Raw genomic sequence first — 21451 nt, 5'->3', positions numbered from 1 at the left:
CACAAGAATTCACCCTAAAATACACTCAGTTGATCCCAGAGCAGGCATAATCCTCACCCCTTTTAAAGAAATGTAACTGAACCTGACAATAAACACACAGAGTAGATCATCTGCCACAGATGGCTAAGCTTATGAAGTGTGAAAACTACTCACAGTATGTCCAGATTTTCCATTACACTTTTTCTACAGCGAGAACCTGTACTAGCCAGACCACACAAAATTCCATATTCCTATTCTTATTCTAAGAATGGCATTTCCAGTTTGATACAAACCCATTCCCAAGTGACACAAGCTAAACAAAACCAAATTAACCTCTCCTGTCACCCCACCCCAAACCTTCAAAAAGCCAATGTTTCAAAGAAAGCATTAACACTTGAATAAATATGTACAGAAATTTGCCATACTGATACAAAACAGAACATCATCTCAAGACAAAACTCTTTTAAAATACATGAAACCGGTTTTTTTCAAAGTTTACTTTTTTGTTTTGCGTTTTTTGTTTGTTTGTTTACTTGTACTTGTATTCTACTCTCTGTTGACACTACACCAGACTTAATCCATGGAGTTGGGAAAGAGCAGTGTGAGTATTTAAAACCAGACTGGATATCAACTCCAGCTCTTCACCAAAGAAATCCAGACATGATGCTCAACTCAGTCTTGATTAGCTCAATGGGATAAAACTGGGATAAAGTTCTGATTTTTAGAGCATTCTCTGCCTTCTCTTTTTAAACATAAATGGAGATAATATTTATATCTGATTGTTCTAGCAATTATTAAATACAATTTATATTAATAACACTGAAATCTACATTGATTTTCAGGGGAGGAAGTGTTCCACTCCTGAATAAATTACATCAGATGACAGCCTTGCGTGCAATGCGATATTTAATCCAACTGTATAGGGCTGAAGAAGAAGAAAGCAGTAACCTTTAATGAATTTTCTTCCTACTATTTTAATAGCAATTACACTATTTTAGAATCATGACCTTCCTCTTCCATTTCTGCTTATTGTGGCAAGCAGGACAGGAAGATAGAAATTTGGCAAAGCTTACTTTTAAACACTAATGAAGCTAAAAATAAAGAGAAGGCAGCAAAAAATCAGAAGTTAATGTGAAAGATGTGCCATTTGCAGTTTCTAAACATACATATATAAGAAAAAAAAAGGAGAAACAGAAGTTAAAGCAACAGTAGTGTTTCAAGATGTGACATAAAAATGAAAATTCTTATGGTTGACCTAGAATCTAGGATATACTTTCTTCCTCCTCGTTTTCAGGTTTCCTATTATTCTTGTTCCAAATCACTCTTTGCCCACTGCTGCCACAGGTCAAAATAAATCCAAGTAAAAAGTAGCTCTACTTGATTATATGCATATGGACTAATCACCCTAAACGTGCACTGTAAGTAAGACAGTGAGTCTTACTACAGAAACATGGGAAATAACCAGTAAAAGTTGTTTAACAAGGTGATTACACACTTGGGTTGGTTCTCTTCTCTGTTGTTTTATGTGCTTTTGCCACTGTTTTAAAATTTCTAGTGACAGTTATGATTCTGAAGTTGATCTTACAGAGGAAATCCAGACTTTACAAAGAAAAAGAAAAAATTAAACCCAGAAATGTATGTAATCATCCAAATGCACACTCTAGACCAGTGGAAGAAGAAGGGCTGAAAAATTAGTCCAGATAAACCAGAACGAATGGCTACTGAATTTATTAGTGACATCTTATCTTCAAAAAATACCAGACTTTACAGTCATGTCATTCAATATTTTTTGGATCCAGATATATGAATGAAAAGTCAAATGATTGTTTTGAAGTCTCAAATAGCCAGATGTTCACTGTGAGCTACAGCAGTCTAAGGCACAGTGGTAATGATACATCATCTTACAGACAAGAAACAACAGTATTTATAGGCTGAAAGCAGAACTGTTGGGTGCAAGTGTGATTTGTCAAAGATGTGCTCCCAAAGACAGAAAAAGGAAAGAAGTGACTAATGGGTTTTAGCTGGTGAGGATATCAGAAGGAAACATTGCTGGAGACATAGACCTCCAACTCAATAAATGTTTAAGAAAACAGTATTACGTAAAACAGAATCAGTGAGGGCTTTAGAGTATCAAGATAAACAAGAAAAGAACAGTTATTTGATAATATTTAGTTGGAAAACAAGAAAAAATGTCTAAGAATGAAAAGGGTTCTTCTAAATGTTCATTGCACAATGTCAGCTTTAGCGAGGTTTATAAGATTCAGGTAGGGATGCACTCCATTATCCACAAGGTAAGAACCACTATGGAAAAAGGTCCTGACTTTTCACAAACAGGAAGTCAAAGGATGGGAAGGCAAGAAGCACAGACTTTAATCAGTTATTTTTGAAAGTCACCTCAGTAACAGGCTATAAGTGTATGTTTAATAGCACTGTAGAGATGAGGAATACCTACTGGAAACACTATATACCTGGATGTTAGATAGTGTTTGATGTGGGGAAAATAGTTTTATTCATTAGTTCACCTATATAAAGTCAATGGGTGCAGAGTTTTTGTTTCAATTTTTCTCATTTCCAGTCAAATCTGATTTTGTGCAAATCCAAAGATTATTATCGTTTAAGAGCAACTAGATCTAAATGAGAAACTTAATAAAATTATTTCTATTTCATATTTTGCAAATTGTGAGTAATTTTTGTAGTAAGTTGGTATTATTTAAATAAATATTTTATATTATTTAATCAAAGTAGCATCTCTTAGCTGAAATATTTTGATCCCGCAACAAAGTTACTTTTTAAAGGGTCTCAGGTTTATTAGCTATATGTTTATTTGCCTCTGAGCTCAGACCAACAAAAGGTTATTGTTTAATGTCAATCAATGCACTGATTTTAGAGCCCTGAACAGACTAGGATGGTGATCATCAAGTCATCCCCTATGATGGATATTGCTTTTATTTAATTCCTAAATCATCGAGCAAAGGCATACAGTGCATTTGGAAAGCTTCATAAAAGAATTTGGTGAAATAAACACTTGAAGAAAAGTACAAAGATCAGTGTTTACAGAGCCATAGTGCTGTCTACTCTCTTATATGGATCTGAATCATGGGTCATCTACCGCCACCACCTGCGACTCTTAGAACGCTTCCATCAACGTTGCCTCCGTACAATCCTAAACATCCACTGGTCAGATTATGTGACCAATACATCTGTTCTAGAACAAGCAGCTGTCACAAGTATTGAGGCCATGTTACTGAGAACGCAGCTGCGATGGGCAGGGCACGTCTCCAGGATGAAGGACCACCGCCTTCCTAAGATCCTGCTTTATGGTAAACTTGCCACTGGCTGCTGCAAGAGAGGAGCCCCGAAGAGGAGATACAAGGACTCCCTGAAACAACATCTCAGCCTTGGCCATATTGATCACCATAACTGGTCTACTCTGGCCTCCAATTGGAAGGTCTGGAGACACACCATCTATAACGCTGCTGATGCCTTTGAGAACGCACACAGGATCACTCAAGGAGAAAAGACAATGCAGAAACAATCGTGCCTTGCAGAATTTACCACCTAAGGAGTCTTTCTGCTGTGCCTTTTGCAACCGGATGTGTCTATCTCACATTGGCCTTTTTAGCCACCAATGTGCTTGTAACAAACGTGGGTAGAGCCCTTCCCAAATCTTCGTTCGTGAAGCCCAGCCATGATGAAATCATCAAGTCAGGAACCTAAATGCTTTTACTTCATTTTCAGATGACAGTATTTATGTTCATAGATTTTTGATAAGTCTATAAAAACACGAACCTTTTTATAAGTATTACAGAACCTGCAATACTTACAGCACCAGCTGTTTGTATTTCATCAGGAAATATGAAGTCCTTTAATTCTCAGATTCCTCTTCTGAAGGCTCAGGAAACATTCTAGTACTGTCCTGTACGTAGAGCAGTCAGGAGCCAGGCTGGCTGAATAGTGAAGATTATCTCAAGTGACAAATCACTGATGGCCTTTACCTCAGTACTATCTATAAAATCTGCATATTAGTGCGCAATTCCTTACCATGTTTTTTGAACATCAATTTACATATAAACACTAAGTACTAAATTAATGATGAAACTTTTTGAATCTGCTCTGCTCTCTTTCAGGAAAATATTAAATGACTTTGTATCAGTTGATGATCTCATTTTTTACTGCTAATATATGACTTGGTTCCTGTCATGGAGAAGAGGCTGAATAAAATGGAGTTTGATCTGAAATTGTGTTTCAAATCCTATCCTCATAAAACTATTTTCCAATTGTTAAACTGCATGTGAAGAAAACAAAACACCTGAAAACCTTCAATTTGTTCTTCAGTCTATTCATTCCTTCTGTATAACCAGCTCAGGAGAAACTAAAGCATTGATTCCAATTTGTTCATTCTCACTTTGCCACTATATTTCCAAACTATATTTAAACTTTGAATATTCTGAACTGCAGGAAAAATATTTCTAAACATATGTCTTTAAAAACACTTTGAATTTTAATAGTAAATTATTAGCAATCCTATACTTACTGCAGAAAACTCGCAACTGATGACAAAGACTTTTAGAAAAGAGGATCAGAAATATGCTGGAATTTTAAAGTATTTATCTCTTACTCCCCACTACATATTTACCAGCAGTTTAGGACAATGAAGTTAAAACATAGTTTATTTCAAATTTCTACTCTTTGTAAGCAGGACACTGCTCTTGTTTCACCTTATTTCTTCATTTCTTACTAATTCTAGTGTCTGTGCACTATAACAAATCAGCATGGTTAAGATAAACATCAAAATAAATGACTAGAGACTGGCAAAAACAGAATCACAAATTTGATGCAAAATGAGACTTCTACAGTCTCAGCTATTCTATTAATATCTGCAGTTCAATACACACATTCAGAGCTATTCTATATATTGAATCTCTTCTGGGCTTCGAAGCAAATGGAGCTGATTATCACCATCTGTCACTTCCCCCCATTCCACCATTTACTTTATTGACTGTATTGTCAATAGTTCCAGAACAACTCAGACAGTAGAAAATCTTCTCCATTAACAAAAATGTTCTTTTTTTTTTTTTCTTTCTTTCTTTTTAAAATATTTTCACAGGATAAGAAGTAGAGGAAAAGAAAACCCATACTTCACTGGTTTTGGTTTTGGTGGGGTATTGTTTTGGTTGGGGTTTTTTTGTTTTTCTTTCAAATGGGATAGGAAAAAAAAATGTTTCAAGATAATCATTGTCTATTTTTTTCAGCTTAAGAGTGACCTGGACCTTATTTTTACTTTTTCTCCATAATCAGCTGTCAAACTATCACCTTTTTTCTCTACCATGCAAAAGTCCTTTCTTTCTTCCTGTGAAAACTTCAAACATCTTCAATATAAAATTCAGATTTAAAGGTTATTTTCTACTATTTCCAGTGGTACTAATTAATTCAGTCATTTAAATGAATAGTCAGTCTTCCTCCCTGTTCTCCACATTCTGTCTATTTAGGGACTCCATTTTTAATAATAATCAGAACTAAGAAATTTTGTTTTAAAGAAAGTGTAAAAAAGCCTTCCTATACTGGAAATAGTGAAATTACCAGTACAAAGAAAGAAATTCATTCTAATTTTCTCAAGACGTGATCCATGGTTGACTGAATTAACAGAATATATCATTAACTTCAGAGAATTTTATATTTGCTATCTGATTAATGCTTCTACAGCAACACAAGCACAAGCCTCTGTGCCTTCAAAAGTCAATGGAAATACTCAGATCTGAACATAATTCATCATAAGAGATCACAAAGGGTTCAGCAGTGATGCTGCAAAAATATTTTGTAAAATCTTCCCAAATATTACAACATTAAGATTCTAAAAGTCATATTCTAAGAAATTCCAAAATAAAAATGAATTAATGAATGCCAACTAGAATTTGGGATGCTAATGTAACTTAGGAATGTTTTGGCAGTGCTTCATCATTTATCCTTCAATTGTAACTTCTTATTATATTTGTGTAAAATATGGAAATATTTTTATGTAATATTTTTTAAAGAAATCCTCAGAGAGATGTTTTACAGAATACTGTTAGAATAGTAGGCAAAAATCTAGAATACTGGTTAAAATGCTAGTTAAAAGTCTAGAAACCATTCATAAAAGATTTTCTTTTTATAATGACAGAGAATTAATACCTCAGAATTTATATATCACCTGTGCATTACATGCACCAAGCTAATCCTAGGTTTTAATATGAAAGGATCACCTCCTAAAACTTTAGCGTTTAAAAAAAATGTAGAAAAAATGGAGGAGGTTGTAGCGGGAAAAAAAAAGTAAAACAAAAAAGCCCCCAACAAACAAAAAGCAAACAAAACCCCAAACAAACTGGGGAAAAAACCCAAGCAAACAAATAAAAATACCCCAGCAATTTCCCAAATTACTCTAACCTAATTATGGGGTTTAAGAGCTTAATGGGGGGCACAGACCAGTGTTTCCTGAACTGTACTGTGTATTTCTTTATCAAGCTGCATGTGAAATGCTTGAGGGAACATTATTTGCTCCTGAAGTGAAGCAGCACAGCAGTTTGAGTGTGTCTGCACTCGAGCTAATGAGAACAACAATGCTAACTAGAAGAGCAGGACTCAGGTGGGAGAGTTTCCCATACTCTTCCCACCCTGTTTTATATCCACACAAAGCATTAAAATCTTGGCTAGAGAGCCCAGTGTAGGCCCAGTAGGATGGCGAGGTCTTGAGGGAGAGAGTGGCTGTTCAAGGAAGAGAGGCTAAGGGAATTGAGCTTGGAAAAAATACCTAATTGCTGTCTTCGACTCTCAAATGAAGTACTACTGAAAAAGACAAAGTCAGACTATTCTAAGGGATGCACCGTGAAGGACAAAAGGCACAAGTTGCACAAGGGAAATGAAACACTCTTCACATCATGAAAGCAGTGAATTCCCAGAATGGGATACTTTCCTTGAAAGTACAATCTCCATCTCTGGAGATTTTCAAAATTCAACCCGATAAGCCCTCTAGATATTTGATCTAACTTAGAAATTAGCCCAGCTTTGAGGTCGAGGTAGAACTGCATGACATCCACAGCACCTTCTCAACCTAATTTTTTGGTGATCCGTGAAGACTGAGGAGTTTAGATAGTTAATGTTTTCAAAACACAATACAGGCATCAACATCTTGATGGATATACTGCCAAAACACTGTGTAAGGTATGAAAGAGTAAGGACTGCAGCATCTATTTTAATTAAATAAAAGCTTTGATGTAGGCAAGAATGTTCCAAAACTGCAGAGTCACTGAGATAAAAAGTACTGTCAGTCGTGTTTGCAAAAAGCCTCCAGAAAAGCCATTCACTTTTATATATATATATATATATACATGTGTGTGTGTGTGTGTGTGTGTGGTAAAAATGCTACTTCTGTAACATTGTCAAAACTTCTTGTTTTCTTTGGTGTGTTCTTGGGCCAAATGATGAAGAAACAGGAAGAGATAAAAATGGGTTCATGTGCCTGGCTTATGGTTCCTCAGACAAGCAGGGCTCAAACAGGCTGCAAGAACATAAGGAATCAGAGCAGCCTACACTGTCGCTGTCATAAGAATCACTTTTACTGCCTAAAGAAATATCTGGAGGCATTACTATAAAATCCTCTTTACTACAGTATGCCTGATCAAATGAGCAAAGGACAAATTCAGATTCCATTCCATTCTTCCTAGAAGGCCATGACATTTTTGCTGTTGGTTACAACTCGGGAATTATAAAAGGAGAATCAATATGATGTAAATGATTAACCCAGACAGTAAAATTTCTTAAAAATGACAGTCATGGCTTCTAACTTCAACTCAGACAAGAAGTATATTTTTTTTCACTGTTGCCCTCTTATATCATGTATGTACAGCAAAAACACAGCTATGAAAGAGGTTACAGAAAATGTGTTCCACAAACGAAGTAAATATTACTTCCCAGATACCTTATGATTTCCTGAGACTTATGTCATAGAGTTTTTAACTGATGCTCTACAGCTATTAAAAATAACCACTTAGTCTCAAATTAATCTTCCCTATATTAGGCCTAAATTTTAGGTGGGTAACTCATTCTGACTCACTCCACTCATCACCCTTCCTGACTATCTTTTCATCTCTGGCAGCTGCTGATGGTCTAAATCAAGGAGTTATCCAAATTTAGGGAAATCAAACCTGTTAAACTTCTCATCACACACAGACACTAAAGAAATCCTCAGCATTTAATCCTCCTTCAGGCCTTTCCCCATACCAGTTATGAAATTTCAAACCCTGCCTTCACTCTTAGTTAGTGGGTGGCCCATTTAGCCTGCCTGGCCATTATGCACCAGGGAAAAGGCTTGCCAGGAGGTGTAAGAGCACCAGCACACGATGCTTGAGCTGGATTTGGCATCAGCAAACAGCTTGCAAAGTGAGTAAGGTGAGATAATCAAAGCTGTATTTTGATAGGAACCACTTAGATTGGATGAGAGAGAGTGTCAGAGAAAGACCATCTGGGAAACAGAAGTAGAGTTTAGCAAAGAGATTAGAGGGAAGATATGGACAGATGGAGAATGTGAATGGAAATTGAACTGAGACCTGACTTCATGTTGTACATAATGCAAGAAGTTCTGAAGGAGAGCCAAAAGGCAGGTTTCCTCTGGAATGTCACACCAAGGGAGAAATTTCAGGCTCCACATCAAAGTTTCACAGGGGTGTCTGAGCTGTATCTTTCAACAGTGTTTCAGACTTACTCCTGTATTTGGAGTTTCTAACCAGTTGACTTAGGCATCGCAGCACAAAGCAAACCAGCTACTATTAATTCCTGTCTCGTAACTTCACTCTAAGTGCAGAGACTGTAAGCACTTATCGTGCCATTATGGGTTCCACTCCCTGAGCTGAGCCTTGCAGCAGGTAAATCACTTCTTTGAGTTTCTGAAAAACTTTACCACTGTCCAGATCCTTCTTTGTAACACAACTGGAAATTATTTGCAGAAACTGAACTGAGAAGCTAAGCACAAAGGAAAAACTCATTCTCTCCAGAGGCTGCAGAACTATTGGCTTCTGAAAGTCTGAATTGGCGTCAACAGAGCCAACCTTGTTCTACAAATAAGAGGTTTGTTTGCACTATGGTGCCAATCTGTCAGCAGTCATTCATCTTAAAAGCATGCTGGGAGAAACGAGAAAATAGTGAAAATACTTTTTTTTACAATGACATTTCAGTGAATTAAAGTTAATTTTTAAAATTATTTTTCATTGAGTTTTAGCACGTAGAAAACAATTTATAAATCTAACTTTAACTGAATCATAACTTTTGCTGTGCAGAATTAATAAAAGGAAACTAGTACTAAGTAAATAATTCACTGTTTTGAGAGAAAAAGCAGAAAATAAGAACACAGAAGATTCAGAAGACAGGTTTTTTGAGAGACCATGGGATTCACCTGACCAAAAGCACTCAGTCATCTAGAACCTTTTTGTAGTCATTTGAGAAATTAGTGGGATTAAACATATTCTAAAGTAAACCCAAAAAATAAGTAGATTAACTGTTGTTCCCTTAGAATACTTCTACCTGAAGATTATAACAGGAATCTACAGTGAACAGGTCAGGTGGGATTTTTCACCATCAATGTCTAATGTTAAACCTGTTATTTCCAATACTTCATAGTTTAACAAGGTAGCCTATGTCCTTTTGTCAGCTGAGAAAGACAAACGACTCCTAGGCTTCTGAAGAGAAATGGAAAGAAGAAAGTAAAATGGGGAATAAATGCCACTTTAGCTAAGGGATAGAAGGAACAAGATGGGGCATTTAGTCTAATTATAGATTTATTATTATCTCAGCTTCCTATCTTTTAAATGAATGCCCCTATATGATCTGAGTGGTTGGTTTACTAAAGCAGTCTGTGACAAATGCTGTATCAATACAAATTAACAGCAATGATGTGCATGATACTGTGCAAGAGCCATGAACACTAAAGAAAATTGTATTTAATTTTAGAATTCAATTTTTAGACATAATGTTATTACTCATAGTGCTCAAGATATTCTTGGCTTGGAAGGGAAATCAGTCTTGTAGGCTATCTATCCCTTTATGTTATTCCCAGTATTCAGATATAACACAGTTTCATTAAAAAATATCAATTCTAAGGTATCTGTGCTATTGCAGCTATAAAGTTCATATCTACTAAGTATCCCAGGCTACAAATTGAGATAATCCATTTTGTGCCTCCACTGGACATGAAGTGTGGTTAATATTTGTCCTATTTAAAATAATGTTTAACACAGTGAAAGACTGTTATCTTGTCCAGCTTTGGTCTTCTTTCTAGATCAACACAGCCTTCTGGTCAATGCCTTTGTCTAAACCTTTTATCCTTTCTCTTTTTGAAACGTCTCAGTGTTTCTGCTGAGATAAACTGTATGTAGTATTATAGATGAAGCCTCATCAGCCACATATCCTACATGTGTACAGGTTGTCAGTTTTTCCCAAGAACACCATTATCTATCATGCAAGCACTTCATATTTTTAAGTCTGACATTTTGTTACTACAATGGACCATTTTCACTATTACTATTGCCTAATCAGCAATATTTCTGTGGTTTTGTTTGTTGTTTTTTTTAATTTATTTATTTATTTTGGTTGGTTTTTTGTTTGGTTGGTTGGTTGGTTGGTTTGTTTGGGTTTTTTTGTTTGTGTTTTTGTTGTTGGGTTTTTTTTTTGGTTTTTTGGTTTGTTTTTTTTTTTCCTCTTTTTTACCTTGTAGTGTCTGTATCATTGCTGAAATTTTGGAACATTGCTCTGAATTGCAATTCTGCTTTCCAAAGTAACTGTGTTTCCCATATTGATCGGAAAATGCTATGTGAGTGCTTCCTCCATTCTTTAAATTGGAATTGAATTATTAAAGAGCCAAACCTATGACAAGTTCTTTTTTGAACCACTTAAAACTGCTTTTCTTTTGTTTGAAAGTGACCAATTTGACCTAAGATATCTAATTCCAGCTGGCAGCTTCCATTTAAAAATTGCCATTGAAAAAGCTTAGCTTATCAATAAATAATGTTGTGTTGGACTAAGAAAGTAAAGCACAGTAGATGAGACTATTTTACTCAGTATTTTATAGTTAAATTTGATCTTGCAGTATTAATATGAAAAACCATCTGTCTATCTTAACAAATTATTTTTAATATGAAATCACTGACTCAGAAAAGCAAGAACTGAATAGAAGGATTTTGAGGATCAGAACCAAAGTAAAGTTAGTTCTAACTTTAGTTCTAACATAGGGAAGCTTTATTAATCAAAAAACCAAACCCCAAACTGTTAGATGTTATCAGTCCACATTGTAATTTGAAACACTGATAGCACAAGAGAATCTGGTCTAGCCAGTATTTCTACAGATGAGAAGTAAAACTTCAGAGCTCTGGTATACAATTTATAAAGCTAATAATGCTGTGATAACTATAACAAACACACACATATCTAGCCCAAAGATTACTGGGCAACCTTCATGTCATCTTTTTATTATTTTTAATTTTTGAGATGATTATATGAGGTATATCTAGCTCCGCAAATATTTTTCATATTTTTCTTTATGGGAAAATGTAGAGTTTTGAAATTTTTAGTATCTTATATGCTAAAAATAAATTAGGTATAAGGTCATTCTGATACCCCCAGGTATCAGAATTAATGGAGATTGAGGCCTATAAATTCTAAGGAATTGATTATACAGAATAATTATCTCAATACTGGCATACACTGAACTTTTTCTAAAAACAAAAAACCCAAAACCAAACTCCCAGAGAATCTTAAATGCATTGATGTGGGTTAAAGGAGCATCCTAGAGGTCTCATATGGAGAGGAAACATAACAATTCACACAGTGGAGAATGAAGAGGCATACAGAACACCTTTTTAGTGTTCCGAGTATTTTGTGGTTCTAGGGTGGGGATTTTTTAGCAAACTTCATTTAGGTCATATGAGCTATTGTGGGTTTTTGCCAGTCTTGGATGATTATCAAGAAACATTTAATCACATTTGGCTGATCAAGTCAACAATTTATAAACTTTAAAATATCTTAATAAAATTATGGGGAAAAGTGTTGAAATTAAGCGTTGCATTTTGTTATTAGATGGACTACTTTGATAGGAACAAATTGGTGTTCTCTGCTTAGTGCACATTGATACAGTTTGCAGGGAAGTTTTCCTGTGTGCAAACTAACTTTCTCCTGGAGAAAACTCAATAGGAATCTCTGTTCTAAGTGTATGTCAAATAGGCTCAAATCCCAGTAGGAAAAAACAGTCCAAACCAATGACTGGCTCCTTTTGGACAACAACACAGTATACTTGTAGATATTTGTCATCAGCTAATTTGATCTATTGTTCTGCTTTTACCACACCAAAAAACTCGCTAACAAGGCACAGCGAGTGTTTTCTTTCTAATGAAGATTTTATAGACATTGGTCTTCCGCTCCTTTTGGAGAATGTACGTTCATTTCCTCAGCACAATTTTCAAAGCTTCAGTCACAGATGCTCATAAAAGTGGAGACAGAATAAAATGCAGGAAGCCAAAAATTATCAGCGGAACACATGAAAGAAATTATCTTTTTATTTCAGTGAGACAATTCACTAGTAGAAATTTTACCCTCCTACTGCATATTCACACTAACTACAGTGATCTGTGGCTTGATAGGAGAGGAAGATCTGAAGCAAAATAGAGCTGAAGTAGGCCAAAACTTGCTCATCAATATGTGCCCCTCATTCTTCAGTGTGTGTTTGGTTCTGTTGTATACATTTGTATGCTGTATTTATTAAAATAGGAACAGGATATTTACCTCTTTCCATGCACAAACCTCCAAGTATTCCTAAAATAGATAACCACCATAACCAAGTCAACTGAAAACAAGTGTAAAGATATTATTGTACCTTCATTCTTCTTTTTGTTCATAAAAGATATAAGACTGAGTGATTTTTTTTTAATGTGTATATGAGAGCTAGCTTAAGAGGAAGTTATATAAGCTGACTGCAGGTGAGAAAAAGTCCAAGTGACATAAAATCGTGGTTCTTTGTCAACTCTACCATAAATCTCATGCTTTAAGAAAAGGTAATTAAGGAAAAAGAGTGAATACTATAATAATTTTCTATTATGTGTGAATGTCCCTTGGTTGAATAGAGACGGTGTGAAATCAACCAATATAAAAGTATTAGGCAGGAAAGACTGACCCAGTTAAATGTGCTTTAGAAAATAATGTTTATGTGACATGTTGACCAAATATGGGGTATTCTTTCTCTTTTGAAGACCTGACAGATGGAAAAAAGACGCCTCATTTGAGTCACAAAAATGGCATTCCAAAGGATTTCAGAAACTGCACAGGAAGCAGTAGCTTGAAATGTTAACAGGACTCTAAATTTTAAATAATTCAGACCATTAGTGGAAAAAATAATTTTAAATCTAGCTAAAACCACATGGTTAAATAAAAGATAGACAAGTTCTATTTTACTATTTACACAGGGATAAGATTGTTGATAATAGTCTCTAGATGTGAGTGAGATCGTCTTTTCAACTCAGTTCCCACCAAATTTGTTTGAAGCACACACAAAAAAAAAGAGTGTGACAATATTCAAGCACAAAAGGAACTCAGGGGGAACCTCCCCCAGATTGTTGGCCTGAATTCAGTCTCAAAATAAGATCTGTCCATAAGCAGTGAATAAGCCTCATTCAGACCTTACTCTATTGCTAAGTGTACTAATACACTGTCAGGCAGATCTACACATGCAGTTCACAAACTGCCTGCAAACCTTATAAATCATGGAAATCAGGCTGCTCCCAGACTCGTGTGTGCGTGGCCAAAATGAAGGACCAGTTGACACCACTGCCTGGAAAATTTTCATTAAACCATAGCCCACAGATGTCTCTTAGAAGTAAAGTTAAAAAAGTACTTTGCACTTTACATTTAGATACTAACAAAGATGGTTCCTCACTCAACACCCATCTGTACTTAACCCAAGTAGCAGCTGTTTCTGTAAGAGGTAATGGCTTCTTTATATTGAAATATACTTTTCACAGAAAACAAAATGTTATTACCTTCTTCTGGACTGAATCATGGGATTAAAATGGAAAATTAAAGTCACTGAATTAAGCCTTTTGCAGGTACAATCATGTGACCACCTATGTCTCAGGCCACAAAACACGTCTGAATATTTCACAGTAACTATAAGAGCTATAATAAAGTACCAACTCCTTTTAGCTGGAATTAAGCTCAGACGATGAGAAACCAAGGGAAAGAGCAACGTCCTGTATCCCAACAATCGAAGCATTATGTTACCTGAAATTCTGGTATGACACTAAGAAATGAACCTACTTCTTGCTTCTGAGGAAGGTAAGCAAACAGAAATACCCAACTTCAAACCAGGTAACTATCCCTACTCTTTCTGTCTATTCATTAGCTAAGCAGAACATTCCTCATGAAACTACACATCTGGTGATCAGCTAAGTCCTGCATAAACAAGCAAAACATCATGTATGTGATGTATGGAAAGTTTTTATTCCACTTGGAATAACTACTTTGTTTTCCCTCTTCAGTGTCCAGAGGTACATCATATCTGACACTACAAAGGTCTGTTGTGGATGCCTCATCTCTGGAAGTGTTCAAGGCCGGGTTAGATGGTGATTGGAACAACGTGGTGTAGAGGAAGGTGTACCTACCCATGGCAGGGGAGGTTGGAACCAGATGATCTTTAAGGTCCCTTCCAACCCAAATCATTCTATGATTCTATGACTCTGTAAAATCACTGAAGTCTTAACCTTCAGTTTTAAAGTTGAAAACTTCAGAATACCATAGAAGATAACGTATTAATGTGCTATTAAAGTCATCTAAAAAAATTTACACTCTTTAAATAAAATCAATTCTGCTCTTATTACAACAATAGATGAAGTCCTGCATTTCTTACCTAAATAAAAACATATTTTGGGGGGATTTAGCTTGAAATAATTATCTTTTTTTTACTACATTATATAGATTTGAATTATATTTGCCTCTCAAGTATGACAAATTACATCAGATAAAAAATTCAAGAAAAGTCTCTGTTAACTCTCTTAATAAACATACTGATTGAATTTACTCTAAGTGTTAAAATTTAAATGCACAGTTTCGACCCTAAAGCTGACAGGCTGTTGACAGCTGTGTCTTTGCATCAATTTCACAAATACAAACACTTCTGTTGAGTCTGTGCACTACTTAGTTGTAGACATTTTCTGTGTGACAGGTCATATGCAACATCTTCTGCAATTTGCTTCAGTTTAGTTGAGCAGGCATTTTGCATCCAAAGGCAAAAGGAAGACAACTTCCATCTTTGATTACACATATGCAATATGTACAAGTGCCAAAGATGATGGTGACTGGCATGTGACTTGATTCTGTGATTCACTGGTGTCAAGCTATTTATTAAACTAGACAGGTACTCACAATTTTTTTACTACTGCTGAATGAACGAATTTCAATCCCCATTTCCAAATTCTACTGACACTTTCTGGTGCTCTCATGGAAACTACTTCTATGGTTATTCACTACATGGAATCCTACCATGCTGGACTACTGGACAGTCCATCAAAGTCAGTGCTGAGGAGCTCATTGACATGGGGAGCTCAAGAGAAACAAAGCTCACAAAATAGTAAAATTAAGTATCTTTGAAAATGTCAATTCCAAATGGGTAGCTTTCACAACTTTTTTTGGTGTTGGCAAGCTACAGTTCCCAATTTTTTTTTGACTCAGCTACACTTGATTACTAATATATATCATAGAAATGTACAGCATATAGGAATTACAAAAGGAAACATAATGGTAAGTAATACTGTTACTTTGGATTAATATGAAGCCACCATCTATGCTCATTCAAGTGTTCACAGAGACAATGACTATGCCAGACAAGTAAACGAAAATGTAATGTAAACACATAACTTGTTATCTGAAAATTAAATGTGCCATCACTGAAACCAATGTTATCTGGATTTTTTGTTATTATTAGTATTTGATTAGCTACCAGGTTACTTTTCAGCTTTTCACTTATACTAGATTAGATAAAACATTGCAATAATTCTCTTTAAAAGGTGCATTAAAGAAGAAAATTATATTTAAAGCAGTTCTAAGACACAGATAATTTAATCATCTTAGCCATAGTGTCCATAATCTCTTTCCTTGAAATGTTGTAAAAAAATATTTTCCATTGGAAGAAATGCATGAATTATGAAAGTGCACTGCCTGAAGGACAAGGTATCATTTCATTGTAAATCTTAGAGAGATCAATTTTATTCTTTCTCTTTTAATCCCACCAATTGCATAATGATCAACTTTTTTGCTCAACTGTCATTAAAAAAAAAACACCTGTGAATTGTCTACATGAACACAGGAACACCCTTTTCACCTGCAGTGTTTATGAATGCAGACAAAGACATAACCCTGAAACGTTAACTATTAAAAAAGTGATGGGATATTCATCCATGCAAAAAATATTCATATACACATTCCATTTCCCTAAGGTAGTAAAAGATCAATCTTGCATTTCCATTTTATTCTTTTATGTTCAGCTCTAGTAAATTCTCTTTTCCAGAGTGAGCTGTTTTGTAAGTTTTTCTGTACTGAACTTCACTTTTTTCAATGACAGAATTAATCCCTTCTACCTTTCTCTTATGATAAGTAGGAAATTAGGAACTCTCCAGTCAGGAGAAACAAAAGTGTCCACAGAGAATTAACAAAGACTTTAGCTGTTGTGGGCACTGTACAAACAAAGAATGAAAAAAACAGTCCCAGTGCCAAAAATATTTTAAAGTTGAGGTAGCATCTCACCTTCACACTTAGCAGGATAATCCAAAAGTGATCCTGTATTTAAACTTAAGAACAACAACATGTGGCTCTAATAACAGAGATCTACAGATGAAAAAATGTCAACAAGGTTTACACTTTGCCAACAGTGGCACTTATGCTTTCAGAGAACTTTTGAGTGTTGTGATAAAATGTACAAAATAAGAAATCACTGTCCACTCTTTCCTGTGATATGGTCCTAAACCCACGGTATAAACAAAAGGACATTCTGGAGGGAATACTATAAGTCTTATTGAAACTAGATAATTTAAACCTTATACTGCAGAACTCTTCTTCACAACATAACTGGTCTGAGTATTCGAGAACTTAAACTGATATAGAAACTGCAAAAGCAATTCATACCCCTATTTCCAGATGCTGATGGGGTCAATCGATTACATTCTGTGAGGGTCACTGTAAATATTTTCTTTTTTTGGTCACATGGCTTTTCCTCCTTTATGTACCTGATCTCAGCGTAAGATTACTGAACCTCAGATACATAATTAACAAAACTCTATCAGAGAGTATAATAAGCTTAATGTTTAACAGAACACGAAGGCAGAACATGATGGTCATGACAGGTTTGCAGAGCAGCTCCCTCACCATGTGCTACATGGCACAGTTAATGTAGTCCACTTCATATTCATGGAAGTTTTTTATTATTCTTACACTTGTCTGCTTGCACCTCATTTTCCATAAAAATGTCCCCCTCATTTATTTAGACTGTAACTACTTTGAGACATGGGCTATTTGCTTCTTGATGGCTGCATACCAGTGAGAACAATACAGCTCCTTGCTGTTTGGGCCCAAGGCAAGACAGTAAAGAACACGTGGCTAAAAAAGAAACAATGGTGCACATTCCCTTTGTTTCCATGTCTCATAAATGAATACTGTATGTGTTCAAACTCTACTGTAAAGGCCTTTAAACAATCAGCTACTTACAGAATGCATCATCCATCCTACAAAGCATACAATTCATATCAAGTATATATATATATGTATCTATGAAATAAGAGAAGTGAATAACTTGTTCTCAGAAATAGTTTCACTATACTGATGGTTATTTTACAATATTATACATACTCTCCAATGCTGAGTAGAACCAAACACTTTCTCAAAGTCTCTGAGCAATGTTCTTCAAGATGCTGTTCCAAATCCCCTACATGAAACTTTAACCCTCATGTGACTTTCCCCCTCTGTGCTTATCCTGCATTAGGGAATGATGTTCATATGGAGTGCCAATGCCATGACTACAGTTTTTCCTTCAAAATTCCAAGTACTCTTTTCCAAGCAGTAACAGTGTGGGAAGTACTTAATATCTGTAAAAATACTTGAAGCTGCAGAAACTCCTTGGAGGGTATAACCAGCTAATTCTGCATTTGAAAACCACCACAAATTATCAAACATTCTTTATCCTACCCAGACTATATTAATAACTCCTGTATTCACAGATAACCAAACATAAAAGATAAATATTGCTGAAGAACTTGAGTGACAACTCTTCCAGAAGTAAAATACTGACCCTGCAACTGACAGAAGGGAATGGTCTTGGACAAAAGGACAGCTAAGGACATATCAAATTACAAAGGTATTTTTTAGCCAAGACTTATTCCTCTTATTCATAAATAATGATCTGGTTCCCAAATATTAAGTCTTACTTCTCAAGGGAAAGAAATATCGCAGAAATGAAAAATTTTGAACCAAATTATGTCAGTCTTCTTTGACCCCTACATGAAACAGCCCTCAAAACTTGTATAACTGCTTGATAATCCTCCTTATCCAAAACAAACAAATTAATAATGGATTTGAGATATGAGACCTTTTGGTCTAGGAAAGATAAAAGATGTACACATTGGGACACAAGATTATCCAAAGAATCACAAATGGTCAAGAAACCTCATGAGGGTCAAAAAGGGCAGCTAACTAAGGCAATTATAAATCTGGTGTTATCTGCCTTTCAGAAGGCACATGTAGTAATTTCAAGGTAAATGCATTACAGACTGTGCCACAAGAGCTGGATGTCGTAAAATTAGAAAGAAAATGCTTTAATTTTCTAAACAATTGGCAGTAACCCCTTATTGCCATGTAACCCCTATATTGCCCAATGAATTGGCATGTAAAACACAAAGTGCCTTCCAAATTCTGAACATGAACTTGTTGTGTTCAATATGTAATATGGATTTCCCTATTTCCAGGAAAAGCAATGAAGGAAATAACCATTGCTTTAGACAGCAGACGTTCCCCTGGACTTCTCAGCAGGGTGTGCAAAAAGCCTACATACACAGGTATTGGAAATGAGTGTGTCAGCCCTCATGCTGTACTGATAGCTGTAGAATTGTATATTATAAAAAAAAAAAAAAAAAAGGTAAGCAAATACTTCTTACCATAAAACCCTCAGTGTACTGAAACTGAGCTCTGGAACTGTCTTCTGCTGTGGGACTCAGGGGCTTAGGATCAGACATAGAGCGTTGCATCATCTTTGCTGCCTTTGGGCTTGGAGGAACCTTGGCAATGTCAGCATGCAGCATCTTCTGAGGGCTGATGTCATCAGTGATGGGTTTTTCATAGGGTACAAATGCTGACTCTATAACTTTGCTTGGTGAAACGGGTGAAATGGGTGAATAGAGAACTTTGGGAGATTTGGGAGGGGAAGGGGCTACCTGCAATGTGGAGTCTGGACGAAGGTGGGATGAGTATCCTATCTCTAACGGTGTTGGACGTTTTTTATCTTTCTGAGGAGATGAAGCTGACAGATACTGAGGACTTTGAGTATCTGAATCTGTCTCTGTTTGACATCCCAGACTTTCTCCTTTATATGTCTTTTCTGGAGCTGAAATGTGCTTTATGATTTCAACCTTAGCGTCCAATCGGGCCCTGATTGAAGGTGTTCTTATTGTTCCTACAGGTTCTGTTTGTACGGAAATCTCTGCCACTGTCTGAACCGCAATACTAGAGACTTTGGAGAATGGTTTAGCTTTGTCTGCCTCGGTGGTACTCTCACTGTATTTCCCTATCCGAGGCTTCCTTCTGGATTTGCTAGAAAGATCCCATTCATCTTGATCTTCATCATCTGTCTGAACACTTGTATCAACACTCTTCTTACTTCTCCGTCTCCTGTTTGTGTAGCCTCTGTCTGCTCCATCTTCATCATCAGTTTGCACTCCACTGTCCACTATCTTTTTGAAGCACCGGGGCTCTTCTTCCAGGGTCTGCTCAAACTCCTCATATGGACCACGTAATTTTGGCATAGAACTTCTCTTTTTCAATTGCTTCTCCTCTCTAACATCGATATCCTTAAGAGACATTTCTGAAACTGAGCTTAGGATACCAGATCTAGGTATGTATTGGGTAATGCCATCAGACTGAACTGTGTACCATGCTTGGCTTTGTGGAATTTCAATACCCAGCACTCCTGAAGCTGTAGTGGTTGCATCATCAGTAGGCCAAAACTGACCATTTTCTGCAGTGGCATACTGTCCTTCCAAAAGAGTTTGATCTGTGGTAGTTTGTGGTGAGCCAGTTCCTGAAGGGTCGTAACCATACTGATATATTTGACGAAGTTTTTGTTCCTCTAATTGTTGGTGGAGCTGCTGTTGAAGTTGTTGGAATTGTTCAAGTTGCAACTGCTGCTGGGCTAATGTCTCTTGTCTCATCATAAACTGAGCTTGTCGTTCCTCCTCCTGCTGAAATAAGAGATGATGTTTCATAGATTGCAACTCCTCAAGTTTTTTTTGCACCATAAACTTTTCTTGTTCCCTAAATCTTTGAATTTCCTGACGTTCCCATTCCAGCTCTTCTGCAAAGCGCTGCTGCTTAATTTTCTCAAGCTCAAGAAGTTCCCGCTCCAAATCAAGCTGCTGCTGTTTGCCTTCTTCAGGAGCAATGAGAAGGGCAACCTCATCATCAATTACATCTGTATAAACTTCAGATGCTGTAGTTAAAGTAGGTATCAAGCTGGTTGGCTCAGTGGTAATAGTTTCTACAGTATGAGGTGGTAACCTTGTCTCCATATCAATGGCAGTAATTGCACTATCTTTTTCAGCTGTCACAGTTGTTAAGAAACTGTATGATCTTGGGAGAGGCTGACTCTGTTGCAAAGTTGATAAAGAGGGCACTGAGTCAATTGTTTGGAGAGTAGGTAAATCTCTGACAGTTGTACTGAAAATAGAACCAGGTTGTGTAGTGATGGCAAATGTGGATGGGATTGGAGTCGCTACTGAAGAATAAACAACACCATTGGATGATCTTAAAACACTTCCAACGCCAAATTGGGAACCCAGAGATGATACCATTCTTGCTTGGGAATACTGTGGTGCACTGAGCCCGAGGCCAGAGATCACCTGCCGAGTCTCTGCATATGGACCAGTAGTCTTGCTTGAGTAATCCATAACCTCACCTGAAATTACAGGGCAAAGTTACAGTCCAGTCCCACAAAAGAATGCTGCTTTGCGGATTCTGAAAGTCATCCCATCTTGATGAAATAAATGGGAAGGGGAAACTGCATGCAAATCTTCAGGTTAATGATCTACTTTAGATGTGAAGGAAACAGCATTTCTGAACATGCAGGCACATGCAGGCACCTCTGTGCAAACACATATGTAAAATGAAGAAATGAAAAACACGTGTAATCCAGCATAATTTGTCACACTGT

General features: G+C 36.2%; 1 protein-coding gene across 9 annotated transcripts in view; it reads right to left on the bottom strand.

Moving 5' to 3' along the window:
* Positions 1 to 21451, bottom strand: part of PCLO (piccolo presynaptic cytomatrix protein) — a 337346-nt gene that overhangs the window by 158496 nt on the left and 157399 nt on the right. For all 9 annotated transcript variants that reach the window (XM_032689501.1, XM_032689502.1, XM_032689505.1 and 6 more), the window contains exon 6: positions 19185 to 21196. In XM_032689501.1, coding sequence (XP_032545392.1) covers positions 19185 to 21196 — 2012 coding nt within the window. The remainder of the gene's footprint in view (positions 1 to 19184; positions 21197 to 21451) is intronic.

The sequence above is a fragment of the Chiroxiphia lanceolata genome, chromosome 5, assembly GCF_009829145.1.
Source record: "Chiroxiphia lanceolata isolate bChiLan1 chromosome 5, bChiLan1.pri, whole genome shotgun sequence".
NCBI classification, from domain to species: Eukaryota; Metazoa; Chordata; class Aves; order Passeriformes; family Pipridae; genus Chiroxiphia; species Chiroxiphia lanceolata.
This window is presented reverse-complemented; position numbering and strand designations above follow the sequence as displayed.